This window comes from Oncorhynchus keta, chromosome 30, assembly GCF_023373465.1.
Source record: "Oncorhynchus keta strain PuntledgeMale-10-30-2019 chromosome 30, Oket_V2, whole genome shotgun sequence".
In the NCBI taxonomy this organism is placed as follows: Eukaryota; Metazoa; Chordata; class Actinopteri; order Salmoniformes; family Salmonidae; genus Oncorhynchus; species Oncorhynchus keta.
In genome coordinates this window covers 21495149-21521832 of record NC_068450.1, presented here as the reverse complement: position 1 = coordinate 21521832, position 26684 = coordinate 21495149, and the positions used below count along the sequence as shown (strand labels likewise).

At 41.4% G+C, this 26684-nt stretch overlaps 1 protein-coding gene and 1 long non-coding RNA gene across 2 annotated transcripts; one reads left to right on the top strand and one right to left on the bottom strand.

Annotated features, from left to right (window-relative positions):
• The first annotated feature begins 6469 nt into the window (after positions 1-6469).
• Positions 6470-23637, top strand: cab39l1 (calcium binding protein 39, like 1). The gene is made up of 8 exons (XM_035743975.2): positions 6470-6655; positions 7389-7553; positions 7850-8014; positions 8378-8496; positions 8744-8912; positions 9117-9242; positions 10945-11088; positions 19716-23637. The coding sequence occupies exons 2-8, from the start codon at positions 7437-7439 to the stop codon at positions 19905-19907; spliced, it is 1032 nt and encodes a 343-aa protein (XP_035599868.1). The 5' UTR covers positions 6470-6655; positions 7389-7436; the 3' UTR covers positions 19908-23637.
• Positions 22633-25238, bottom strand: LOC127913952 (uncharacterized). The gene is made up of 2 exons (XR_008087364.1): positions 25117-25238; positions 22633-24672 (listed from the first exon to the last, which is right to left on the bottom strand). It is a non-coding gene; the product is annotated as an uncharacterized LOC127913952 (long non-coding RNA).
• Positions 25239-26684: the final 1446 nt, after the last annotated feature.

Sequence of the window (26684 nt, the reverse complement as noted above, 5' to 3'; positions counted from 1 at the left end):
AGGCCTTTCGTGGGGATAAACTAATTCTGATTGGCTGGGCCTGGCTCCCCAGTGGGTGAGCCTGTGCCCTCCCAAGCTCACCCATGACAGCGCCCCTGCCCAATCATGTGAAATCCATAGGTTAGGGCCTAATTCATCTCAATTGATTCATTTCCTTATATGAACTGTAACTCAGTCAAATCGTTAAAATTGTTGCATACTGCCTTTATATTTTTGTTCAGTATATTTCCAACCTTCCTATCTGGGCGCAAGCGAGCTGAGACAGGTAAATTGCCCATCCTTGTGCAACAGTTTGAAAATAGCAGAGCGCCAACTTTACAGGTTGAAATTGCAAACAAACGGCCGTTTGACACTAGTGCAGCCTTATCGCCAACTGAAAATAGAGCCCTGAATGTCATATTGCTCAGTGTTTGAGAATGAGTTACTTATTAAATCTCGATGTGTGCCCAATGCTGCCCCTCATCCATGATTCTCTGCTGGGCGTCCAATATCAAGTATGTCTAGTGTGGTCTCAATCAAATGATCCATAGCCTATACTATAGGCTATAGGTCTAGGCTATACCAAGAGCATGCTCAGAAAAGCACAGAGCAAAGTTATATTTTTAATAAAATGTACTTCCTTCCCTTATATTTTGCACTGCTGAGATGATGTATATTAAACACGGCTAGACTGCATTACACACTGCAATGGATAGGCTATCAGAAATATTAAGCCCTGGCCAAAAAAAGGCAATATATGTGTGTGAGGACTATGCCTACCTGTTCAGTTTGAGAGGGAGAGCACGAAGATGAGAAGGAGGACCTAAGGTAAACTTGCTACTGCTATAATTGATTTGAATAAAAAACAATATATTTCATTGCCCATAATGAAGCTATTTATATGGCTCACAATAAGCCATATTTGAGTAATTTACATACCGGAACACCTATGTGGAACACCTATGTGAGAATGCTGTTCATTGACTACAGCTCAGCGTTCAACACCATAGTGCCCACGAAGCTCCTCACTAAGCTAAGGACCCTGGGACTAAACACCTCTCTCCAACTGGATCCTGAACTTTCTGACTGGCCCAGGTGGTAAGGGTAGGCAACAACACATCCACCAAGCTGATCCTCAACACTGGGGCCCCTCAGGGGTGTGTACTTAGCCCCCGACTGTACTCCCTGCTCACCTACTACTGCGTGGCCAAACACAACTCCAACACCATCATTAAGCTTGCTGATGACACAACAGTGGTAGGCCTGATCACCGACAACAATGAGAGAGCATATAGGAAGGAGGTCACAGACCTGGCAGTGTGGTTCCAGGACAACAACCTCTCCCTCAATGTAAGCAAGACAAAGGAGCTGATCGTGGACTACAGGAAAAGGCGGACCTAACAGGGCCCCATTAACATTGACAAGGCTGTAGTGGAGCGAGTCGAGAGTTTCAACTTCCATCGTGTCCACACCAATGAACTACCATGGTCCAAACACACTAAGACAGTCGTGAACAGGGCACGACAACACCTTTTCCCCCTCAGGAGATGGAAAAATTTGGCATGGGTCCCCAGATCCTCAAAAAGTTCTACAGCTGCAGCATCGAGAGCATCATGACCGGTTGCATCACCACTTTGTATGGCAACTGCTCGGAATCTGACCATAAGGCACTACAGAGGGTAATGCATACGGCCCAGTACATCACTGGGGCCAAGCTTCCTGCCATCCAGGACCTATATACTAGGCGGTGTCAGAGGAAAGCCCAAACAATTGTTAGAGACTCCAGTCACCCAAGTCATAGACTGTTTTCTCTGCTACTGCACGGCAAGCGGTACCGGAGCGCCAAGTCTAGGACCAAAAGTATCCTTAACAGCTTCTACCCCCAAGCCATAAGACTGCTGAACAATTAATCAAATGGCCACCAGACTATTTACATTTACCCCCCCCATTTGTGTTGTACACTGCTGCTATTCGCTGTTTATTGTCTATGCAGTCACTTCACCCCTGCCTACATGTACAAATTACCTCGACTAAACTGTACCCCCGCACAGTGACTCGGTACCGGTACACCCTGTACATAGCCTCGTTATTGTTATTTTATTGTGTTAATTTAAGTTATTTTTTACTTTAGTTTATTTGTTAAATATTTTCTTAACTCTTCTTGACTCTTCACTGTTGGTTAAGGGCTTGTAAGTAAGCATTTCACTGTAAGGGGTGGCAGGGTAGCCTAATGGTTAGAGCGTTGGACTAGTACCTGGAAGGTTGCAAGTTCAAACCCCTGAGCTGACAAGGTACAAATCTGTCATTCTGCCCCTGAACAGGCAGTTAACCCACTGTTCCTAGGCCATCATTGAAAATAAGAATTTGTTCTTAACTGACTTGCTTAGTAAAATAAAAGGTCTACACTTGTATTTGGTATGTGACAAATAAAGTTTGATTTCATTTGAAAGCTCATACAATATCCGATCATTACATTTCTCTAAAACAGGCTATAGGCTACATGCGCATGTGCACCACCAAGTCAGAACAAGAGGGGAAAAGGGACCAAATTATTAGCTTGAGGCACATGGGCTACTAACTTCTTACTACTCAACATACACTTAGTGTTGAAGTCGGATGTTTACATATACTTAGGTTGGAGTCATTAAAATGTGTTTTTCAACCACCAGGACATCTTCTTTGTGCATGACCCAAGTAATCTTCCCAACAATTGTTTACAGACAGGTTATTTCACTTATAATTAATTCACTGTATTACAATTCCAGTGGGTCAGAAGTTTACATACAGTAAGTTGACTGTGCCTTTAAACAGCTTGGAAAATTCCATAAAACGATGACATGGCTTTAGAAGCTTCTGATAGGCTAATTGATATAATTTGAGTCAATTGGAGGTGTACCTGTGGATGTATTTCATGGCCTACCTTCAAACTCAGTGCCTCTTTGGTTGACATCATGGGAAAATTAATTAAATCAGGCAAGACCTAAGAAAAACATTGTAGACTTCCACAAGTCTGGTTCATCTTTGGGAGCAATTTCCAAATGCCTGAAGGTACCACGTTCATCTGAATAACAGTAAAGGACCTTGTGAAGATGCTGGAGGAAACAGGTACAAAAGTATCTACATCCACAGTAAAACGAGTCCTCTATTGACACAACCTGCATGGCAGCTCAGCAAGGAAGAAGCCACTGCTCCGAAACCGCCATAAAAAAGCCAGACTACGGTTTTGCAACTGCACATGGGGACAAAGATCGTACTTTTTGGAGAAATGTCTTCTGGTCTGATGAAACAAAAATAGAACTGTTTGACCATAATGACCATTGCTATTCCAACTGTGAAGCACGGGGGTGTCAGCATCATGTTGTGGGGGTGCTTTGCTGCAGGAAGGACTGGTGCACTTCACAAAATAGATTGAATCATGAGGAGGAAAATGATGTGGATATCTTGAAGCAACATCTCAAGACATCAGTCAGGTAGTTAAAGCTTGGTCACAAATGGTTCTTCCAAATGGACAATGACCCCAAGCATACTTCCAAAGCTGTGGCAAAATGACTGTAAGTCGCTTTGGATAAAAGCGTCTGCTAAATGGCATATATTATTATTATTATTATTAAAATGGCTTAAGGACAACAAAGTCAAGGTATTGGAGTGGCCATCACAAAGCTCTGACCTCAATCCCATAGAAAATATGTGGGCAGAACTGAAAAGGCGTGTGCGAGCAAGGAGGCCTACAAACCTGACTCAGTTACACCAGCTCTGTCAGGAGGAATGGGCCAAAATTCACCCAACTTATTGTGTGAATCTTGTGGAAGGCTACCTGAAACGTTTGACCAAAGTTAAACAATTTAAAGGCAATGCTACCGAATACTAATTGAGTGTTTGTAAACTTCTGACCCACTGGGAATGTGATGATAGAAATAAAAGCTGAAATAAATAATTCTCTCTACTATTATTCTGATATTTCACATTCTTAAAATAAAGTGGTGATCCTAACTGACCTAAGACAGGGGATTTTTACCAGGATTAAATGTCAGGAATTGTGAAAAACTGAGTTGAAATGAATATGGCTAATGTATATGTAAACTTCCGATTTCAACTGTAGTATTACTTTCTTAGCTACAGTATACATATCTCCCTGGCATATTATGTCATTTTTTCAGCAGCATACAATACATTTTTGGACTCACCTTGTGCTCACTTCCTTCTAAATCACTCAGTGTTGAATTTGAGATTTCCAACTTGTTGGGTAATGTTTTTGTCTAATGGCCGATTAGCACCGATACGTTTTTATTTATCATTTCTAATCATTATTTATCTTCATATGTCAATGATTGAAAAGGATTTTACTAGTAGATTGTCGACTTGATTCATGATGATGACTGCTTGCTAAGATTTTGGAAGTATGACGTTGACATGATCAGTCCAATCAAAGCTACTGTAGATATATCGTGATTTGACATCATTTTGCCTGTGGCCAATGATCTTGAGACTTCTTGGATGGGCACTTCTAATGTATCTATCTCTATGTCAATACCCAAAGGGCTCGAATTCAGAGTGGTCAGGCGGATGGGTACAGGGCCAGGACGGGACGAGACGAGGAAAGAGAGACTGGGGAAAACCAGGGGCTGACACAAAAACACTGGTTGGCTTGACAACAAGACGAACTGACAACAGACAAACAGAGAACACAGGTATGAATACATTGGGGATAATGGGGATAATGTGTGACACCTAGAGGGGGATGGAGACAATCACAAAGACAGGTGAAACAGATCAGGATGTGACAACCATTTAAGAAAGAAATTGTGAAGCATTTGTGACACGCTACAGGCTTGCAGGAGCGCTCAGCATTTCAACGCATATCACCAACATCCCTTCAACTACATGCCTATACATTTTTCATTTTGGATGTATAAAATTACATTTAAAAATAATAATTACTTAGAATTAAGTAATAACTAAATGAAACATTTATTTTTAGGCTACACCTTTTTAATTCAATTTTAGAAACACAAGTTTGGCCATTGCATTGAGATTTGCATGCCTAGTTTGTTAATTTAGCCTAGCAGATGCTCTTATATCCCCATGCGCTAATCAGTCAACATAAATCTATTTTGTAACAACAATATCATGGAATAAATTAGAATCAATTCGAAAATGGATGTTTCCCAAATGAAATAAAGTTACAAGTGCATATAGGCCTACCCGATGATATGCAACTGCTGTGTTAAAATATGAATGGATTTTTCTCGAATTCATTCATGATCAGATACTTCAATTGTAACTGGTTCTGTTGCGCTCCATTTTTCCAGTTGATAGACAACTTTAGCACCATTCCAAACTTAGACTATCCTCTTTTTCAACAATTGCCTGTATAGAAATCAAAACCTCTCTGGTGCTGCAGCATGCGCTCATTAGTTGTCATGCATGCTCTGTTGTGGTATTAAAATATTCTACTTGTCTCCAGTGATGTAAAAGGATGTAGAATTGGATGAAATGCATTTATAAAAGGCTTATTTCTTGGGGATCGCAAGTAAGATGATGGATTCATACAGTGCTTTTATTATAATGGAGATCCTTTCACCCCTACCCTTGTCTGCAGTGGAATGTGAATCCACAATCTCATGGCTACTTGCCATGTAATGCTTACAAAACGAGGAACATTTTCTAAAAGTGCATATCTAAAGGCTCTGGTCTGTCCTTAGGGTAAAGTGTAGGCATGTTCTCTCCTATCCACTTTGTTTTAATTATTAATTTGGGTATATGGAAGGGTCACTTGTTTTTTTTTTCAAGCATTCATGGAGGGTAGGGTAAAAATATATTGTACTGAACTGGAGGGCCATCCCATTTTCATTTCAGAAAGGTCAAATTTCTCCAAGTATTCCTCACTATAAATAACTTACAGTCCCGGGTGCTGAAAAATATATATTTTTGCCCTCACTACAGATGCTATATCGGTCCGCTAATAGAGCACTATTAAATGACTAGTGCACTACTTTTGCCCCCAATAAGTATTTGTAAGAATATGAGTTATTTAAACAGCATACATGTACAAATGGACAACCTGGTTTCTGCATCTTAGAAAATGTCAGTACTCTTAGATAGATGGATATGTTTTGCCAATACTGTTTTGTCATTACGTAGGCCTATAATAGCTGCAAAGACACTTTATTTTCAGGTGTGAATGGGTCTTTAGTATTTGATACCACTTACTTTAAGCTTTTCAAATAAGGTTCCAAATTTATTGCAACTGGTACATAAATGCTTGCTATGGCTGGTTACGTCTCGTCTATGACACCAGGCTGTGCTATAATGTATCCTCAAATACATACATTTGTTCCTGTAATCGGAAGAAATTCTACTTTTTGATACATTTAACCATATCAATGCAACTTTGTTGCATTTATTTTGGTTCGGGTACTTGGGGGCGTGTCGTTCCATCGTTTCGGTTTGATTGGTTTAAATAGTATGTCATAACATACCCGCCCCTCTTCCCTAGAACTAGGAGATAGGGAAGTTGTCTGACAATAATTAGCCAGCAGAAATACTTTTTAGGTCACGAGAAAATAGATATGAAGTTCTTAAATAGGTGTGGTGTATAGGTGTAGTATAAGTTACCTTTAAATATCCTACACTTCCCACAGGATATAAAAAAACTCGAAGTCGCCTTCTAAGCTTGGTGAGTGTCAAAAAATTCTAGCGTGCTAACGTTAGCTTGCTTGCTAAACTCGCTAGCTAGCAATTCAGCTGCGAGTTTGCTAATCGCTCGTTCCTTTAATTTGTGTATTAATCTATATTCCACTGACAGCTAGCTGCCTAACGTTAGCTATCCTGACTGTTAGCTTGCAAGAAAGCCAACTAACAGCTAACGTTAGCAACTGTCTGACAATTGTAGAGTAGCTAGCCAAAAGAAGAGTAGCCAGCTATCCAACATCAGCACAAACGAATCCTCAATAAACCAATTGGCACGGTCTATTGAGTGACACACCGGATATTACTTTGGATAAGCATTTATGACCCATATAATAGTTTCCCTGTGGCTATAGTCGGGAACTAGCCCAGTAACGTTACTGCAGACACCTGCATTCTAACTCAATATCTACCTGCATTAGATTTGACCCAGTTGATTGCTAGAATCTGATCTGTTTTCTATTATGTGACCACGAGTTATGTAACTGACAATGTGGCCTACAGGGATGCATAGTGTCATTGGCAGGATAGGAATTGATCTGTTAGTTACAATGGAGTTCAGTTAAGTGTAACAACATCACTTAAAATGTGAATCTTTCAGTGAAGGAAAAGGCCAAGTTGCAGAGCTGTTGCTGTCATGATGATCTGTCAGACCTGTAGTTTCTTAATATCAAAGCAGTGTATTGATGTAATAGCTCATCATTTATCAATTTTATCCAAAGGGAAAGCAGTGCCTTCTACGCTACAACCAGACTCATCTCCTTGTCACTATGCCGTTTCCCTTTGGGAAGTCTCAGAAGAACCCTGCGGAGATTGTGAAGAGTCTGAAGGAGAACGTAGCTTACTTGGAAAAGCTGGATGCGGCAGAAAGCAAAAAATGTGAAAAGGTCAGGCGATACACGTGGACTGCTGTTTTGAGAGCACAGTAGGAATTGTCTTTGGGCATTTGTTGGTTAAAGTTGGTATTTCACATATGAGCATCCAGACTGCAACTTCATATAGCAATGTTGTGAGTCATTGGATGTGTCCGAAAAGGCCCTACATAATGTGCTACTTTTGACCAGAGACTCGTATGGGTTCTGGTTAAAAGTAATTCACTATATTATACTATATTATAGGGCATAGAGTGCCCTTTCTGGCTTAATTAACTAAGTGCTGTTCCCTCATATTTTCTTGTCTCCAGGTTGCAGAGGAGGTGTCTAAGAACCTATCATCTCTGAAAGAGGTGCTGTGTGGTTCAGGGGACAAGGAGCCCCAAACGGAGGCTGTGGCCCAACTTGCCCAGGAGCTGTACAACACCAACCTCCTCATTGCTCTCATTGCAAACCTGCAGAGGATTGATTTTGAGGTAGGGAAATGTTCTAGCCATTTGTTTTATACTGGGGGTGAAATTGATTGTTCATGCTAGAGTAGTAGATAGTTAAAATCAATACAGAAGAGGGAGGAGCATAAAGACAATGCGATCACACACACACACACCACTGTTTGATTGTAGCGTTTGAGAGGTCCACTCACAGAATATTTCTGCTCCACAGTGCTTTAGTCCTACACCCAAATGCAGAGGGACTTGGGGAGCCACAAGATTCTGTGTGTGGACCTCATACCTTTATCAGCTTTTTTTGGGGGGGATGTGCATATCACCCTCCTTCATTGATTGTAATGTTTCTCATGTAATGTTTCTCATGTAATGTTTCTCATGGTTGTCCTCCAGGGAAAGAAGGATGTGGTGCATCTGTTCAGTAACATTGTGCGGCGCCAGATTGGCACCCGTACGCCCACGGTTGAGTATATCTCCTCACACCCACAGATCCTCTTCATGCTGCTGAAAGGGTGAGTCTCAAAGCTGCCCATCTGCCATCTGTTAGATCAGCTAGATGAGCAAGAAGCATGGATTTATATATTTTTTGTTAAAACGAGTCTCATTAAGTGACATTGTAGGCTCTTAACACACTTGTTTGTTCATTTACAGACCCCCATGCATACAGCCTCAACATATACTATATGAATCATTCTTAATCCCCAACAAAACACACCCGCACAGTAGTGTTGAATTGTGGCATGAATCCCAACTTTGCAGGTACGAGAGTGCAGAGGTGGCTCTGAACTGTGGGGTGATGTTAAGGGAGAGCCTGCGTCATGAGCCCCTGGCCCGCACAATTCTCTTCTCGGAGGACTTCTACTGCTTCTTCCGCTATGTAGAGTTCTCCACCTTCGACATCGCCTCAGACGCTTTCGCTTCGTTCAAGGTAAATTGCTGCTGTTCTCATGGCTTTATGTCCTGTGTGTTTAGCGCTTAATATAAAGCGAGCCTTGTCTGAGCCAGAATGGCCCATAGGGCAGGAACGTATCTCCTGTTTCTGTAGTGTGAAGCAGCTTGATGTACTTTGTACATCCCCTGTGCTTAGTATGTTATGTAATATCCTGTTCTTTTCTCTCAAATGTGTTGCTAGGATCTTCTCACGAGACACAAGATTATGTGTGCAGATTTTCTGGAGACCAATTATGACCGGGTGTTTACAGAATATGAGAAGCTACTGCATTCCGAGAATTATGTCACCAAACGGCAGTCCCTAAAGGTACTTTCTGTTATCATTGTCACCAAACCCAACATTTTAAGTTAGTTTTGACCTCACGTGATTCATTGATGAATTTCTTCTGTAACAGAAATACAGTGCATTTGAAAGTATTCAGACCTCTTCACTTTTTTCATGTTACAGCCTTATTCTAAAATGGATGAAATAGTTTTCCCCCTCATCAATCTACACACAATACACCATAAAGACAAAAAAAGTATGTTTGCAAGTGGAAAAAAAAGGCAATATTTAATTTACGTAAGTATTCAGACCTTTACTCAGTACTTTGTTGAAGCACCATTGGCAGCGATTACATAGTCGATTCTCCTTATGTATTACGCTACAAGCTTGGCACACCTGTATTTGGAGAGTTTCTCCCATTCTATGCAGATCCTCTCACGCTCTGTTAGATTGCATGGCGAGTGTCGCTGCACATCTATTTTCAGGTCTCTCCAGAGATGTTCGATCAGGTTTAAGTCCGGGCTCTGGCTGGGCCACTCAAGGACATTCAGAGACTTTTCCAGAAGCCACTCCTGCATTGTGTTGGCTGTGTGCTTAGGGTCATTGTCCTGTTGGAAGGTGAACCTTCGCCCCAGTCTGAGGTCCTGAGTACTCTGGAGCAAGTTTTCATCAAGGATCTCCCTGTACTTTGCTCTGTTCATCTTTCCCTCGATCTTGATTAGTCTCCCAGTCTCTGCTGCTGACAAACATCTCCACAGCATGATGCTGCCACCACCATGCTTCACTGTAGCGATGGTGCCTGGTTTCCTCCAGACGTGACACTTGGCATTCAGGCCAAAGGGTTCAATCTTGGTTTAATCAGACCAGAGAATTTGTTTTTTCAAGATCTGAGAGTCCTTTAGATGCCTTTTGGCAAACTCCAAGCAGGTTGTCATGTGCATTTTACTGAGGAGTGGCTTCCATCTGCCCCCTCTACCATAAAGGCATGATTGGTTAGTGCTGCAGAGATGGCTGTCCTTCTGGAAGGTTCTCCAATCTCCACAGAGGAACTCTGGAGCTCTAGCAGAGTGAACATCAGGTTATTGGTCATCTCCCTGACCAAGGCCCTTCTCCGATTGCTCAGTTTGCCGGGCGGCCAGCTCTAGGAAGAGTCTTGGTGGTTTCCGAACTTCTTCCATTTAAGAATGATGGAGGCCGCTATGTTCTTGGTGATCTTGAATGCTGCAGAAATGTTTTGGTACCCTTCCCCATATCTGTGCCTCGACACAATCCTGTCTCTCAGCTCTACGGACAATTCCTTCAACCTCATGGCTTGGTTTTTGCTCTGATATTCACTGTCAACTGTGGGGCTTTTATATAGACCGGTGTGTGCCTTTCCAAGTCCTGTCCAATCAAATTTAGAAACATCTCAAGGATGATCAATGGAAACAGGATGCACCGTAGATAAATTTAGCGTCTCATTGTTTTGAATAATTACAAGGTGTTTAATTAATAAGGTCTCATAGGTTTGAATAATAAATAAGGTGTTTCTGTTTAAATTTTTTTTTAATACATTTGCAAGAATTCTAAAAACCTGTTCACTTTTATGTGGTGGGGAAAAAAATTGAATACATTTTAGAATACGGCTGTAACAAAATGTGGAAAAAGTGAAGGTCTGAATACTTTTAGAATGCACTGCATCTTCCTAACTTATCCTAAAAACAATTATGACCCTTTTCCTATTACTAAACAAAGTGTTTTGCAGCTCCTGGGAGAGCTTCTTCTGGACAGACACAACTTCACTGTGATGACCAAGTACATCAGCCGGGCTGAGAACTTGAAGCTGATGATGAACATGCTGAGAGACAACAGCCGCAACATCCAGTTTGAGGCCTTCCATGTCTTCAAGGTGTGTAGACATGTTGTGTTCATGGAGGGTGCAGGCTTAGGGTGCAGATTCTGTCCTCATTCTCGGCCTGTCCTATTTTCTACCGTTTTGGGTTACTTCATCTAAAATACATGTTATTAACATTTACATCCCCTAATCTACAATTCTGTCTTTATAGAGGATGCATAAATATTCATGCCTTTAAATACTTAATTATAACTTAATACGGTTGTAGTATTGTATTTTGTTAAGAAATTAGCATATACGGAGTGTAGAAAATATTAACACCTTCCTTGAGTTGCACCCCACATTTGCCCTCAGAAAAGCCTCAATTTGTCAGGGCATGGACTCTACAAGGTGTTGAAACTGTTCCAAAGGGATGCTGGACCATGTTGACTTCAATGCAGTTGTCAAGTTGGCTGGATGTCCTTTGGGTGGTGGACCATTCTTGATACACACAGGAAACTGTTGAGCGTAGAAAAACCCAGCAGTGTTTTTTCTTGACACAAACCAGTGCACCTGGCACCTACTACCATACCCCGTTCAAAGGCACTTAAATATTTTGTCTTGCCCATTCACCCTCTGAATGGCACACATACAAAATCCATGTCTTAATTGTCTAAAAATCCTTCTTTGGGGGGGGGATCACGTGACCTTTGAACGAGATGGCCGCGTGAACTAAGAGCTTCGCACAAGTAGTTTCCAATTCCTAATCTTACCTCCACTTCAAGTTTAAACTCCTTTAGCTATAGTAAAAAAGTCATGGTGGCTACAAAAGGCGACACTACAGGTGACATTTTTACCGGGACTTGAGCATTAGCGACGGAAAAAGCCTCCAAGACGAAGCTTCAGAAAAAGCTAGCGCCATTAGCCAGGAGCAAGAGGACCCGTTCCCCCCCCGAGGCCCAACGATTGCCAACCTCGCATTCTGTCGAAGACATCATTTCTGAATTGAGATCCCAACGTACAGAACTCAACATTAAATTTGATGCCATTAACTCTCAGCTCAGTGCGATAGGGGGCAAGGTGACAATCCTGGAAAACGCTTTGCCTGACATCAACAACAAGATAACCATAAACGCGGTGCTGGAGGAGGCAGAGGGGCGAATCCTATCCATGGAAAACTTATTGACAGATGCCATGGAAACAATAGCATGTGCTAAAAAGAAAATAGAGCATCTGGAAGAGAAAACAGAGGACCTGGAAAACAGGGGGCGAAGGAATAAGGGAAACATGCCACTGATCCGCTACCTGCAAGACAAACTTCCCGAGTGACTCCATCTGTCCACCGACAGGCCCATAGAACTCGAGAGCTCACTGAGCACTGAGGTCCCCACCAGCCAGACAACCTCCGCGCCGAATCACTATACGTTCCTTGTCGGTGAATCTCAGGAAACGAGTCCTACAGGCAGCGAAAATCAACACCATCACAGTGGGAAACGTCAAACTCACTTTACACCAGGACCTGTCAGCTGGAATATGCCGACAGCGCCGTGAGTTTGACGAGGTGAAGAAATACTCCATTGACCGAGGCATCTTCAGGGGATTCAAATACCCAAACGAGCTCAGGATTCTTCACCAAGAAGCCCTGCGACACTTCAAAACTCCTGAAGAGGCAAAATGTTTTTTGAAAGACAATCCTGGTCAATGAGAAACAGACCAATGACTAAATGTGATTAATGCTATTACTAAAGGAGGTAAGACAACATATAGCCGATATCCAAAGATCCACCCGCCCCGCTAAATGTCATTATAGCCGTCCAATCTATATTTATTTTCCTTTAGCTGAGAGGGATATGCTCTATAGCCTAACCTAGGCCTACTAACGTTTCAGCCTACTTTTATTTCCCCCTTTCTTTTGTCGCTGTTATTATGTCCCTTGGGGAGGTATATGTAGGCTGGGCTATTGATTTTATTTTCTCCCTCATTTAATGTGGTCTGGACGGGGGGGGGGCTGCGTTGTCATTTACTCAATGCGGGGCGGAGAGGGTGAAGCATTTCTTTGGTAGGGAGACGCTGTGCGTTACTAACTGTTCCCGTTTTTTCGGAACAGAATTGAGACTGAGTGGGGGGGAAATAGATCCAACGGGGATGTGCTGAGTTGTTTGGGAACTCGGCTGGGGTGTTCAGAGATTGTTATTTTATGTACACCATTTATTTTCCTTTTATGTGAACGCAGCTGTAACTATTATCCACTTTTACTAAAGTTTTATGACTAGTACCTTAAATCTATTGACATGGAACTGCCATCCATGGTCTAGGTCATGCAATAAAACGGAGAAAGATACTATGTGCTCTAAAAAACACCTCTGTGATGCCGAACATGCCAAACACCACAGAGCTTGGGTGGGACAGCTATTTCTCATCTTTCAAATCAAACAGTAGAGGTACAGCCATAATTATCCATAAGAATGTTCCATTCGTAATTGACAAAAACATATCTGATCCGGAGGGGAGATTTATTTTCATAACTGGGTCACTGTATGGTCAACCATTTACTATCTTAAATATATATGCCCCTAACACAGATACTCCTGCTTTCATGTCAAAAATGATAACCCTGTTCAATGAGCATTGTCTCCTTTGGCCCTGGTGGCCGGAGATTTTAATTGTACCCTTAACCCAACCCTAGACAAATCATCTCAAGTCCCCACCACAAATCCTAGATCTGCAAAGATGTTGAACTATCTTACTAAAGAAATGGGACTGATAGATATCTGGAGAGAGACTAATAGCTCATCTATGGACTATACATACTACTCTAATGTCCATAACACCTACTCCCGTATAAATGACATTTTTATCCCAAAGAGTTGAATAAATTTATCCACGTGTACAATCGGACCCATAGCACTTTCAGATCATGCCTTTGTCCACCTCCGCTTTGACCTCTGCAAAAACAGCCCGAGGTCAAAGAGCTGGAAATTCAACACCACCTTGTTATCAAATGAAGCGTTCCATACATTGGGAACTACATGGATAGACCACTACACACAAGACAACAAAGATTCTCCTGTTTCTCCAGCCACAATGTGGGACGCTGCTAAAGCCACACTAAGAGGTTATCTAATTGCATATGCTTCCTTTAAGAAAAGGAAGCACACAGGCTAGATCTCGAGAGGGAGCTGGAATGCTGTGAAAAAGTACATAAACAATCCCCAGACAGCACCTCCTGGAGTCAACTTAAAGCAGCCAAAGCCAAACTAAATTTGGACTACACTCGGGATAATTTGTTTTGTCTTCTTTACTAAACAGAAATACCATGAGTATAGCAATAGGCCTAGTAGATTGCTGGCTTACCAATTTAAAAAAAGAGCAGTCTGAGAGCGTACAATCATGGCTATCCGAACAGCAGAGGACGAGGTCATATATGACCCAAAAAATATCAATTTAACTTTTCATGATTTTTACTGCAAACTATATACCTCTGAGAGAAAACACATGGAGGCAGAACTCCACACTTTCCTAGAGGGAATCTCGCTACCTAAACTATCAGAGACAGACCAAGAAGATCTCAACTCTCCCTTCACTCCTGAGGATATCCTGGAGGCAATTACCTCCATGCCACCTAATAAGTCCCCAGGCCCAGATGGATTCCACAGAGAGTTCTACAAAGCTTTTTGGCCCCAGCTCAGCCCTATCTTTATGCCAATGCTGGAGGATTTTTGCAAAACGGCGTTCTCCCAGACTCAATGCACACAGCTCGCATTAGTGTTGCTCAAAAAAGACAAGGACCCTCTATCCTGCTCGTCCTTCAGGCCCATAAGCTTGTTGGAGTTAGAATACAAAATAATTACCAAATTACTCGCCAAAAGACTAAACTCTTCTTCCCAAAATAATACAAGCGGACCAAACTATTAGTGAGCGATACTCTTCTGATAACATTCACCGTCTTTTTGATATTATTGATCAAGTAAACGCACAGAAGACCCCTGTCCTGCTGGCTTCACTGTAGAAGGCGTTTGACCGGAGCTCTATGAAGACACTGTGTCCTTTCCAATGGAAGACACAGGGGTTTCAATACCTTGGGGTCTTCATAACACCAGATCTAAATAGCCTTTTTCAAGGAAAATTATTTGCATTTACATTTACATTTAAGTAATTTAGCAGACGCTCTTATCCAGAGCGACTTACACTCCCACTCCTGGATTGAATCAAAAACGATCTCCAAACCTGGATCTCCCACCCAATTAGCTTAGTAGAAAGAATTAATGTCATCCGTATGAACGTCCTCCCTAGACTGAACTACTTAATTCAGATGCGCCCATGCTATCTCCCAGTTTCCTTCTTCAAAACAACTAACCAAAGCATCATCAAATGTATATGGGGCAAAAAAAAACCTAGGATCAAGTTTTCCACTCTATCGAAACCAGAATCTAAGGGTGGTCTTGCCCTTCCCTCCCTTCAATTGTACTACTGGTCTGCCCAAATCCGCAACATGCTAACATGGATCACAAACAGACAAGTCAACGGGGATTCAGATAGAAGCCCAATCCTGTGGTTCATTGCCCCTAAGCTCAATTATATAAATTAATAACTTTAGTGAAGTGGGCAACATAGCCAAAACCTTTGTGATTTACAGCACCCTACTAGCGTGGAGGGACTGTAAGAAATACCTGGGAATTTCCTCCCAAATATGTTCTCACTCGCCTATGGTAGGCAACCCAGACTTGCCAAAAGCCCTGAGGGATGCCAACTTTAATCTTTGGCATTTATATTAGACATGTAATTTCCTCATTTACTTCCAAGAGGAGGTTTAGAACTCAGTTGAACGAAGTTGAAACCCTTCTTGTCACAGCACAATCCATTAAAGGCAAAATGTCATATCTATAGACTCCTTTCTGAGAAAGGAGGCTCCTCCTTTACTCATTTGAAAATAATTTGGGGAAAGGACCTTGGTCTGACTATCAGTGATGAGTTATGGGCGGAGGTTTGTGACGGGGTATACTGCTCCTCTACTAATATAAAAATGAAAGAATCTATTTACACTTTTGTACAAATTTTATTACACTCCTTTGAGACTCCATAGAATGAAAACGGACATGTCTCCTAACTGTAAAAGATGTACCTCTGAAAGTGGAACCTATATGCATGTATTTTGGAACTGTAGAGAGATTGCCAGAACCTGGCAATCTATACATACTGCTGCACAGAAAATACTAGATGTACAGTTTGATATGACCCCATGTATCTATCTTCTTAATGCCGGGCAGAAAATTTGCTTATGACTATTACATACTTTGCTAAGAAATGTAGACTTATATTGTGGGCCTCTAATACCTCTCCTAAATTTAACATGTGGATTGACCAGATTGTTGACTTTCTCACTCTTGAAATGCTCACTTATGACCTCTACAAGAGACAGCCCAAGTTTGATAGACACTGGTCTCCACTACTCAACTATATTTCAAATTGGACAGAGTGAATGGGCAGATTAGGGAAAAGAGCAGATACATTGTGTAAGGTGCTGTAAAATCTAAAAACAAATTATTTGCTTGTCGTCTCAGTGAAGGCTAGAAATAGCTAATAAGAACCTTGATAGTGCTGCTGCAAGTTTTATGTATGTATGTATGTATGTATGTATGTATGTATGTATGTATGTATGTATGTATGTATGTATGTATGTATGTATGTATGTATGTATGTATGTATGTATGTATGTATGTATGTATGTATGTATGTATGTATGTATGTATGTATGTTATCAGCTGATGTACAAAGGGCTATATAAATAAATTTGATATATCTATCAAATTTATTTATATAGCCCTTTGTACATCAGCTGATATCTCAAAGTGCTGTACAGAAACCCAGCCTAAAACCCCAAACAGCAAGCAATGCAAGTGTAGAAGCACAGTGGCTAGGAAAAACTCCCTAGAAAGGCCAAAACCTAGGAAGAAACCTAGAGGGGAACCAGGCTATGTCGGGTGGCCAGTCCTCTTCTGGCTGTGCCGGGTGGAGATTATAACAGAACATGGCCAAGATGTTCAAATGTTCATAAATGACCAGCATGGTCAAATAATAATAATCACAGGCAGAACAGTTGAAACTGGAGCAGCAGCACAGCCAGGTGGACTGGGGACAGCAAGGAGTCATCATGTCAGGTAGTCCTGAGGCATGGTCCTAGGGCTCAGGTCCTCTGAGAAAGAAAGAGAGAATTAGAGAGAGCATACTTAAATTCACACAGGACACCGGATAGGACAGGAGAAGTACTCCAGATACAACAAACTGACCCTAGCCCCCCGACACACAAACTACTGCAGCATAAATACTGGAGGCTGAGATAGGAGGGGTCAGGAGACACTGTGGCCCCATCCGATGACACCCCCGGACAGGGCCAAACAGGAAGGATATAACCCCAACCCACTTTGCCAAAGCACAGCCCCCACACCACTAGAGGGATATCTTCAACCACCAACTTACCATCTTGAGACGAGGCCGAGTATAGCCCACAAAGATCTCCGCCACGGCACAACCCAAGGGGGGGCGCCAACCCAGACAGGAAGATCACATCAGTGACTCAACCCACTCAAGTGACGCACCCCTCCTAGGGACGGTATGAAAGAGCCCTAGTAAGCCAGTGACTCAGCCCCTGTAATAGGGTTAGAGGCAGAGAATCCCAGTGGAAAGAGGGGAACCGACCAGGCAGAGACGGCAAGGGCGGTTCGTTGCTCCAGAGCCTTTCCGTTCACCTTCACACTCCTGGGCCAGACTACACTAAATCATATGACCCACTGAAGAGATGAGTCTTCAGTAAAGACTTAAAGGTTGAGACCGAGTTTGTGACTCTCACATGGGTAGGCAGACCATTCCATATATATGGAGCTCTATAGGAGAAAGCCCTGCCTCCAGCTGTTTGCTTAGAAATTCTAGGGACAATTAGGAGGCCTGCATCTTGTGACCGTAGCGTACGTGTAGGTATGTACGGCAGGACCAAATCAGAGAGATAGGTAGTAGCAAGCCCATGTAATGCTTTGTAGGTTAGCAGTAAAACCTTGAAATCGGCCCTTGCCTTGACAGGAAGCCAGTGTAGGGAGGCTAGCACTGGAGTAATATGATCAATTTATATATATATATACACACACACACACACACACACACACACACACACACACACACACACAGTGGGGCAAAAAAGTATTTGGTCAGCCACCAATTGTGCACTGATAATCTCCCTCCATCTGTGGCTCCACGCAAGATCTCACCCCGTGGGGTCAAAATGGTCACAAGAACGGTGAGCAAAACTCCCAGAACCACACGGGGGGACCTAGTGAATGACCTGCAGAGAGCTGGGACCAAAGTAACAAAGCCTACCATCAGTAACACACTACGCTTTCAGGGTCTCAAATCCTGCAGTGCCAGACGTGTCCCCCTGCTTAAGCCAGTACATGTCCAGGCCCGTCTGAAGTTTGCTAGAGAGCATTTGGATGATCCAGAAGAAGATTGGGAGAATGTCATATGGTCATATGAAACCAAAATATAACTTTTTGGTAAAAACTCAACTCGTCGTGCTTGGAGGACAAAGAATGCTGCGTTGCATCCAAAGAACACCACACCTACTGTGAAGCATGGGGATGGAAACATCATGCTTTGGGGCTGTTTTTCTGCAAAGGGACCAGGACGACTGATCCCTGTAAAGGAAAGAATGAATGGGGCCATGTATTGTAAGATTTTGAGTGAAAACCTCCTTCCATCAGCAAGGGCATTGAAGATGAAACGTGGCTGGGTCTTTCAGCATGACAATGATCCCAAACACACCGCCCGGGCAATGGAGTGGCTTCATAAGAAGCATTTCAAGGTCCTGGAGTGGCCTAGACAGTCTCCAGATCTCATACATCTTTGGAGGGAGTTGAAAGTCCCAAAACATCACTACTCTAGAGGAGATCTGCATGGAGGAATGGGCCAAAATACCAGCAACAGTGTGTGAGAACCTTGTGAAGACTTACAGAAAATGTTTGACCTCTGTCATTGCCAACAAAGGAGGAGTATTGAGAAACTTTTGTTATTGACCAAATACGTATTTTCCACCATCATTTGCAAATAAATTCATTAAAAGTCCTACAATGTGATTTTCTGGATTTTTGTTTTCTAATTTTGTCTGTCATAGTTGAAGTGTATCCATGATGAAAATTACAGTCCTCATCTTTTTAAGTGGGAGAACTTACACAATTGGTGGCTGACTAAATACTTTTTTGTCCCACTGTGTGTGTGTGTATAATATATATATATAACTTATTTTTTAAGCCTGTCACATCTGTGATTGTGAAATGTGTTGTGTTGGCTGATTTGAAAAACAAGAGAACTTAATAAAACTTTAAATTGAAAGAAAAAAAAAAAATCCTCCTTTAACCAGCCTCTACTTCATTTACACTGATTTGGAGTGGATTTATTAAGTGACATCAGTAAGGGATCATAGCTTTCACCTGGATTCACCTGGTCAATCTATGTTATGGAAAGAGCATGTGTTCCTAATGTTTTGTACACTCAGTGTATACTAACGTACATTAACCAGGTGACCAACTACAATAGATTGTCATGCTGTAGCACCATTCAATTCAATAGATCTTTATAGTCCCTGAAGGGCAATTCTTGTGCAGCATAAAAAACATTTATAGGTACCCCATTAACCCTGTTCTGTCTGGTCTTAGGTGTTTGTGGCCAACCCCAACAAGACCCAGCCGGTGCTGGACATCCTGCTGAAGAATCAGGCCAAGCTGGTGGACTTCCTGAGCCGTTTCCAGAGAGACCGCTCCGAGGATGAGCAGTTCTGTGACGAGAAGATTTACCTGATCAAGCAGATCCGTGACCTGAAGAGGCCCACAGCACCAGAGGAGGCATGAGGGGACAGCATCAGAGGAAGCATGAGGGAGACAGTCAGGGGGACAGCACCAGAGGGGGCATGAGGGGACAGGCAGGGGGACAGCGCCAAAGCACAGGTAGTGGTGATGCTAGTGATTTTGGTTGGGGCCTTGGAGTATTCAGAGAGAGAATGATAGTGAGAGAAGCATACTTAACTAGATTCCATTACTCTGCCCTTCTCTTAACTTCAAACATAGGAACAATATACTGTACAAAGTCTCCCCCACATGCAACAGGAGTGACCCGAGAACTGTTAGTTAAACCATAGATCTATTTCAGCCAGCAGGTATGATATCAATGTACTTAGTCAGATGATGGTATATTGAACCTTAAACACACCATTAGCCTCTTTTAATAAGCACAGTAGCACACCTGAGCAATTTCCTGGGAAATCAGGATAAGTGGTCCACAAAACAGAATACACTCTCCCCGACAGACTCCCCAAACCTTACAGGAACTTTGAAATGGATTTGTAAGCTTTTAAAGACAGATGTCCTATATGATATTTTAGGGATTAGAATATAAAAATAAAGATTATTTTGCTGGGGTTATTCAGTTAACATTTATTTTTGTAGTGGTCTTGTTTCTGACACCATACTTAACTAATTCCATAATATGTTGGTTTATTGCTTAGCTTTGGATAGACTCTTGGGTCAGAGTAGGTCATTGTAATTATTATCTGAATTATCTTCAGTCCATCTCCTAATGACAAACCCTGACAATGGAAGGCTCAAAGACGTGAGTCTGCAGCAACTGTTGTCCTAATAGGAGCCATCCATCAGAGATGACAGTAAAACAAAAACTATATGAAAACATGAATCAATGATCTGATAGTAGGGCCCAGGCTAGTGGACTATAATAGAACCTAAAGATGGTTTTAGTAGGGCCCAGGCTAGTGGACTATAATAGAACCTAAACATGGTTTTATTAGGGCCCAGGCTAGTGGACTATAATGAACCTACAGATGGTTTTAGTAGGGCCCAGGCTAGTGGACTATAATAGAACCTAAAGATGGTTTTAGTAGGGCCCAGGCTAGTGGACTATAATAGAACCTAAAGATGGTTTTAGTAGGGCCCAGGCTAGTGGACTATAATAGAACCTAAAGATGGTTTTAGTAGGGCCCAGGCTAGTGGACTATAATAGAACCTAAAGATGGTTTTAGTAGGGCCCAGGCTAGTGGACTATAATAGAACCTAAAGATGGTTTTAGTAGGGCCCAGGCTAGTGGACTATAATAGAACCTAAAGATGGTTTTAGTAGGGCCCAGGGTAGTGGACCATAATAGAACCTACAGATGGTTTTAGTAGGGCCCAGGCTAGTAGACTATAATGAACCTACAGATGGTTTTAGTAGGGCCCAGGCTAGTGGACTATAATGAACCTACAGATGGTTTTAGTAGGGCCCAGGCTAGTGGACTATAATAGAACCTACAGATGGTTTTAGTAGGGCCCAGGCTAGTGGACTATAATGAACCTACAGATGGTTTTAGTAGGGCCCAGGCTAGTAGACTATAATGAACCTACAGATGGTTTTAGTAGGGCCCAGGCTAGTGGACTATAATATAACCTACAGATGGTTTTAGTAGGGCCCAGGCTAGTAGACTATAATGAACCTACAGATGGTTTTAGTAGGGCCCAGGCTAGTGGACTATAATGAACCTACAGATGGTTTTAGTAGGGCCCAGGCTAGTGGACTATAATGAACCTACAGATGGTTTTAGTAGGGCCCAGGCTAGTGGACTATAATGAACCTACAGATGGTTTTAGTAGGGCCCAGGCTAGTAGACTATAATGAACCTACAGATGGTTTTAGTAGGGCCCAGGCTAGTGGACTATAATGAACCTACAGATGGTTTTAGTAGGGCCCAGGCTAGTGGACTATAATGAACCTACAGATGGTTTTAGTAGGGCCCAGGCTAGTGGACTATAATAGAACCTACAGATGGTTTTAGTAGGGCCCAGGCTAGGCTGCAGGGTGATCTTAGGCAGCCATCCATTCTTTAGTCTGATTGATCCCAATGATTGCACTATTTTCTCCTGGCATGGACGCTTGCTAGTTTTCATGTGCAGTTAGGAACTGGTGTAGTTTAGGAAGGTGATTTATTTTATTTTAGAATTGATCAATAAATAATATAAAGATGAGATGTACCCCCCCAACAATATTACTAACACATAGTATCTATGGGACGAGTAATACAATACGAAAGTAACACTGTACTGTTTAAGAGGAGCCGAATCTGCCCAGTCCTGATACTCTAGTAAACATGGGCTTACTGTGAGCTGCATGCTGCTTCTCTCAGGCAGCCAGACGCACTGGTCAAGAATCCACAGAATGCACATAATGATCGACACCGTCAAACTTAAATGAGCCAATTCGGATGAAGTATGTTCTGTCAATTGCACCTAATTGGCCACTCCTCAATTCTCTACTGAAGTTTAGGACCTATCAATACCTCAATCAATAATTACGTTGTATGTTGTCCAGATGAACTACAAAATGTGATTCTCATGAAATAACAGCATTTTGCCTTACCTAGTGTCACTTAAATTGCATAACAGATTACAAAAAAATATGGTGTCTGCACAATTTTCTAGTTTATACCTCATGGGGTTTTGAGTTCATGAGGGCTGTTTTCTCTACTTTCCTTGACAATATATTTTGGACAAAGAGCAGTGGTTTGTATTATACATGCTAAATATGTCAATGGTTTTGTTTTAACTTCAACAGGGAGTGGGACCTGGTTTTCTTTAAGGGGAAAACCAGAATCTTCCAGTGAAATGTATTAGTTGGGTGCCTCAAATTTCAATTCATATTGAATAAGAGGACACACAAGTATGAATGTTGCCTTACATTCAGAATTGCAATTTGATTGGGAAGACCATGTATGTGGAGGTATAGACCTCTCCAATCTTCTTAATCAAAGGTAGTATAAGGCTCAGTGCTTGACTTGACTGAGATGGATGCCAGTACTCATTTTGGGTGCTGGTTCTGTTTACATTTAGATGCAGGAGCTCCTCAATACTTTTGAGCTAATATTCTGTAAGAGGAACAGGAGCTCAAGCAGTAGAAAACTTGAGGTGCTGGCACTATACTCCGGTTCGCTCCTGCCCACGTCGAGCACTGATGAGGGGGGGAAATAATGTATTTCAAGTCCCAAAAAACGCCAACTTCACAGGCCCAGATTAAATGATTAACTGCAAATGTGATTTATTGAATATAGATAAACCTTGAATGGAATACATATGAACTATTCCAGGACTTTTTACCAAAAGTGCAATTCAGTCCAGTAGTATTGTAGGCTTAATCCCGTTCACTGTAATCAGCCCACAGTCTGTTATTTATAGGAATTCCAGAGCACCTGTTTTGTCGTAGACCAAGCATTAATGTTTGATCAAAACTTTAAACTGAATAATTTATTGGAGGAAATCAAATATAAAGCAAAACATTTCTGATAATTTTCAGACTTGTGGTTATTTGGCTAGTATAATAACTCAATGACAATATACAAAAATGATCAAGATTTGTCAAGGCTAAATTATTTTTGGGTGATTCAGAATTTGAACTGTAAAATGTATGTTTTTCACTGTTGCCTTCCTTTTTCCCCCAATTTTTTATTATTTTCTTTATTTACTGTGGGAGATGTGTACAATGTGTACATAGCTTTATTTTAAAAGGTGAACGTGTGGAAGCATATATAAAAATAAAATTAAGACATCTTTGTTTGTGTTTTTATTACAGTAAGGAAATCCAGCATACAGTATTTCCACCAATATGTAATTGAGAGGCTAGTTGGACTGAAGGCCTGCCTTACAAACAGCATTTGTGCAGTATGTTTTTGTGAGTTTGTTAAAAATGGGACAAAAAAAGTGTGCATTCTTGTCTGTATGTGTTGTGCCCTCTGGGTTATTGAAGTGCCTGCGCAGGAATCCCAAGGCAGCATAGCTACGTGTATGGCTCTCCTTCAGCTGAGTCTTGGTGTCCTCTGATGGGTTATTGAAGTGCCTGCGCAGGAATCCCAAGGCAGCATAATTACGTGTATGGCTCTCCTTCAGCTGAGTCTTGGTCTCCTCTGTAGAGCTAGCTTGTGTGCCAACCGAGAGGTGACCTCCTGCCTATGTACCTCAATAGGTGCTTTTCAAGCCTTTCGATATCCAACGCCAAGCTCTCATTCTCCCTCCTGACTTCCTGCACTATTTATTGCCTTACCTCTCTTATCCTACCTCATTTGCAAATGCTGTATATATATATTTTCTACTGTATTATTGATTGTATGTTTGTTTATTCCATGTGTAACTCTGTTGTATGTGTCGAACTGCTTTGCTTTATCTTGGACAGGTCGCAGTTGGAAATGAGAACTTGTTCTCAACTAGCCTACCTGGTTAAATAAAAAATACAAATTATTGTGGCCCTCATAATCAGAGCTCAACTCCCCTCCCTTCTTCTGCAAGTCCTCCTGGATGATCTTCTGGAATGGTGTCTCGTTTCTTCGCTGCGCCTCTTTGTGTTGTACCATCTGTAGAATAGTCATGTAGAAGTCCTGCCTACAGAGTCTCCTCTTAAGAGGATAATGATGATGGCTCTGTTACCTTAATGGCTCCAGCCTTCCTGGACCCACAGATATTGTTCTCCACCACCAGAGTCAACAGGGAGAAGTGAGGAGGGAACAGTGTCTCCACCTACTGACGGTCCCCTGATTCACAATCAAGTTTCTGTGACTTGTCTCCTCTCTCTTTCTCAACCATGGTCTCTAATAAGGGTTGAAAGATAAAATGTTATCATTGGTTAACTTTATATAACTTTCATGAATAAGCCATGTGTGTCTAAGACACACAATCGTTTTAAATCCTTATACATGTGTGATACTTAAAATGTTTATAAACGAATTAAGTAGATTTAAAATAGGCCTACTACTATAACAACAGGCTGAGTAGACTACATCGTTTACAAATAGTTTATTCATGAAAAATGTAACATTGTTAATCGAAAGTTTAATAGTGACATATATTATGGTTGTATATATTCCGTTTCTTCTTGGATTAAATAGGAATAGCCTATTGGGTACATTTAAAACCGCTGCCATTTTCTACACGGTCGGCTAAAAAGCTTACATGTTTATCTAAATTGACAAATAACTAACTTACTATACTTAGTTATAATTATTTTTCATTGAAACGATTAAAGGCGCTAGTACCTTATGCTAGATGATTGCGTTAGTTTATTGCTTCACTAGTGTTGTGGCTGTAGATAGCTACTAAGTAACTTCCTTGACAACATTGTAACCAAAGGATCATGTTTCAGGAAGTAAAGCTGAGGGTGGGAATTTTCTAACTGAAGCCAGAAATGCTGTATATAATGACGAGCTGGTCTTGTCCCCGCCCTGACAATGGGAGTCGTCCCAAAGGCGGGGAGGCGATTTTCTAATCGGTCTGCTTATTGCTATGTTCAGATTTATGACAGGAGTGGACCCTCTCTATTTTCGCCTCTTCTTCTCTGTAGAAGTTTCGCAGAGATCGCACCACCCACCACCGGTTTGATCAACACGGGCGAAAAAAAATCTCACTAGAGAATTAACTCCATTTTAAGTTTAATTTAATTTAATTGAATATCTAAAGGAAACATATTTATGCTGTTTCCTCTTTGTTTTAACCGGTCTAGTGAGTTTATTCGATAATTCATGTTACATTCTTTCGAAAAAATAACTTAGTCTACTGATCTCAGTATCTTTTGATAATAAAGAATAGAAGTAATTGAGCTGTATATGTTGGATTGGACTTTAATAGCCTACAATGGGTAACATTAGCAACAAAAAAAGCATTTTAGTGACTTTCGATCTACTCAAGGTTCTGAATGAGAGTAGAAGCACACATCTAGGGAGCTGTTTAACTTCTTTTGACACACTGGTGAATGTGAGGTATTGACGAGGGCCATACAATAGACAAGGAATGCCATGCTCCTCCATCAGACGACACGTTTCAATCGTGCTTGCTTGAACCATGGACATTCTATATATAGTGCATCAGGAAGAGCTGATTCCAAAGATTTAATGATGTGCAGGCTGTAAGTCTCCACTGAATGATTTAGTTGTGAAAGCTTTTGCAAAATTTCACGATTTCCGCATCTTCGAAATATTTCAGTGCATGTAATTTTCATTTATTGGAGTGAAGGTAGCTTCAATGTGAATTCCTTTGTACACACGTTTGTTGTTATGTTTACATATTTTACCTACTGTTTTGCCCGAACTAACCTTAACGTTTAGAGAGAATATTTAAATCCCAATCCACTGATTATAATACCCTTACACTGTCCATAATTCAAAATCAAATCAAACAAATAAAATCTTAATCATACTTAGTTAGAAGAACTAAGCTGTAGTCTAATAACAGCGCAAACTACTAATTTATTGGAAAGAAACAATTTGAACCAATATGCAGAAACGTGCCAAAGTGATAAAACTATTTCGCTAAAGATATGTTTTGTGGCTTCATTCGATTATCTCGAATATGGATATGTGATCAACAATTTATAATTTAAACATTCAAAGTACCAATAGAGGAATAAAAGCGACAGATAGACCTACAACCGAGAGCAAACAACTTACTGAGAAGAAAACATACTTGACAAATTCGTTTTGAATGACACAACCGTTTATGTAAAAAGTTGTACTTTAAACAATTAGCCCCTAACTCAAAGATTACATACAATAACACGCGGGAAAGTACGTTATTTGAGGCCGCTAATAATTGCGCTTCTTTAGACGGG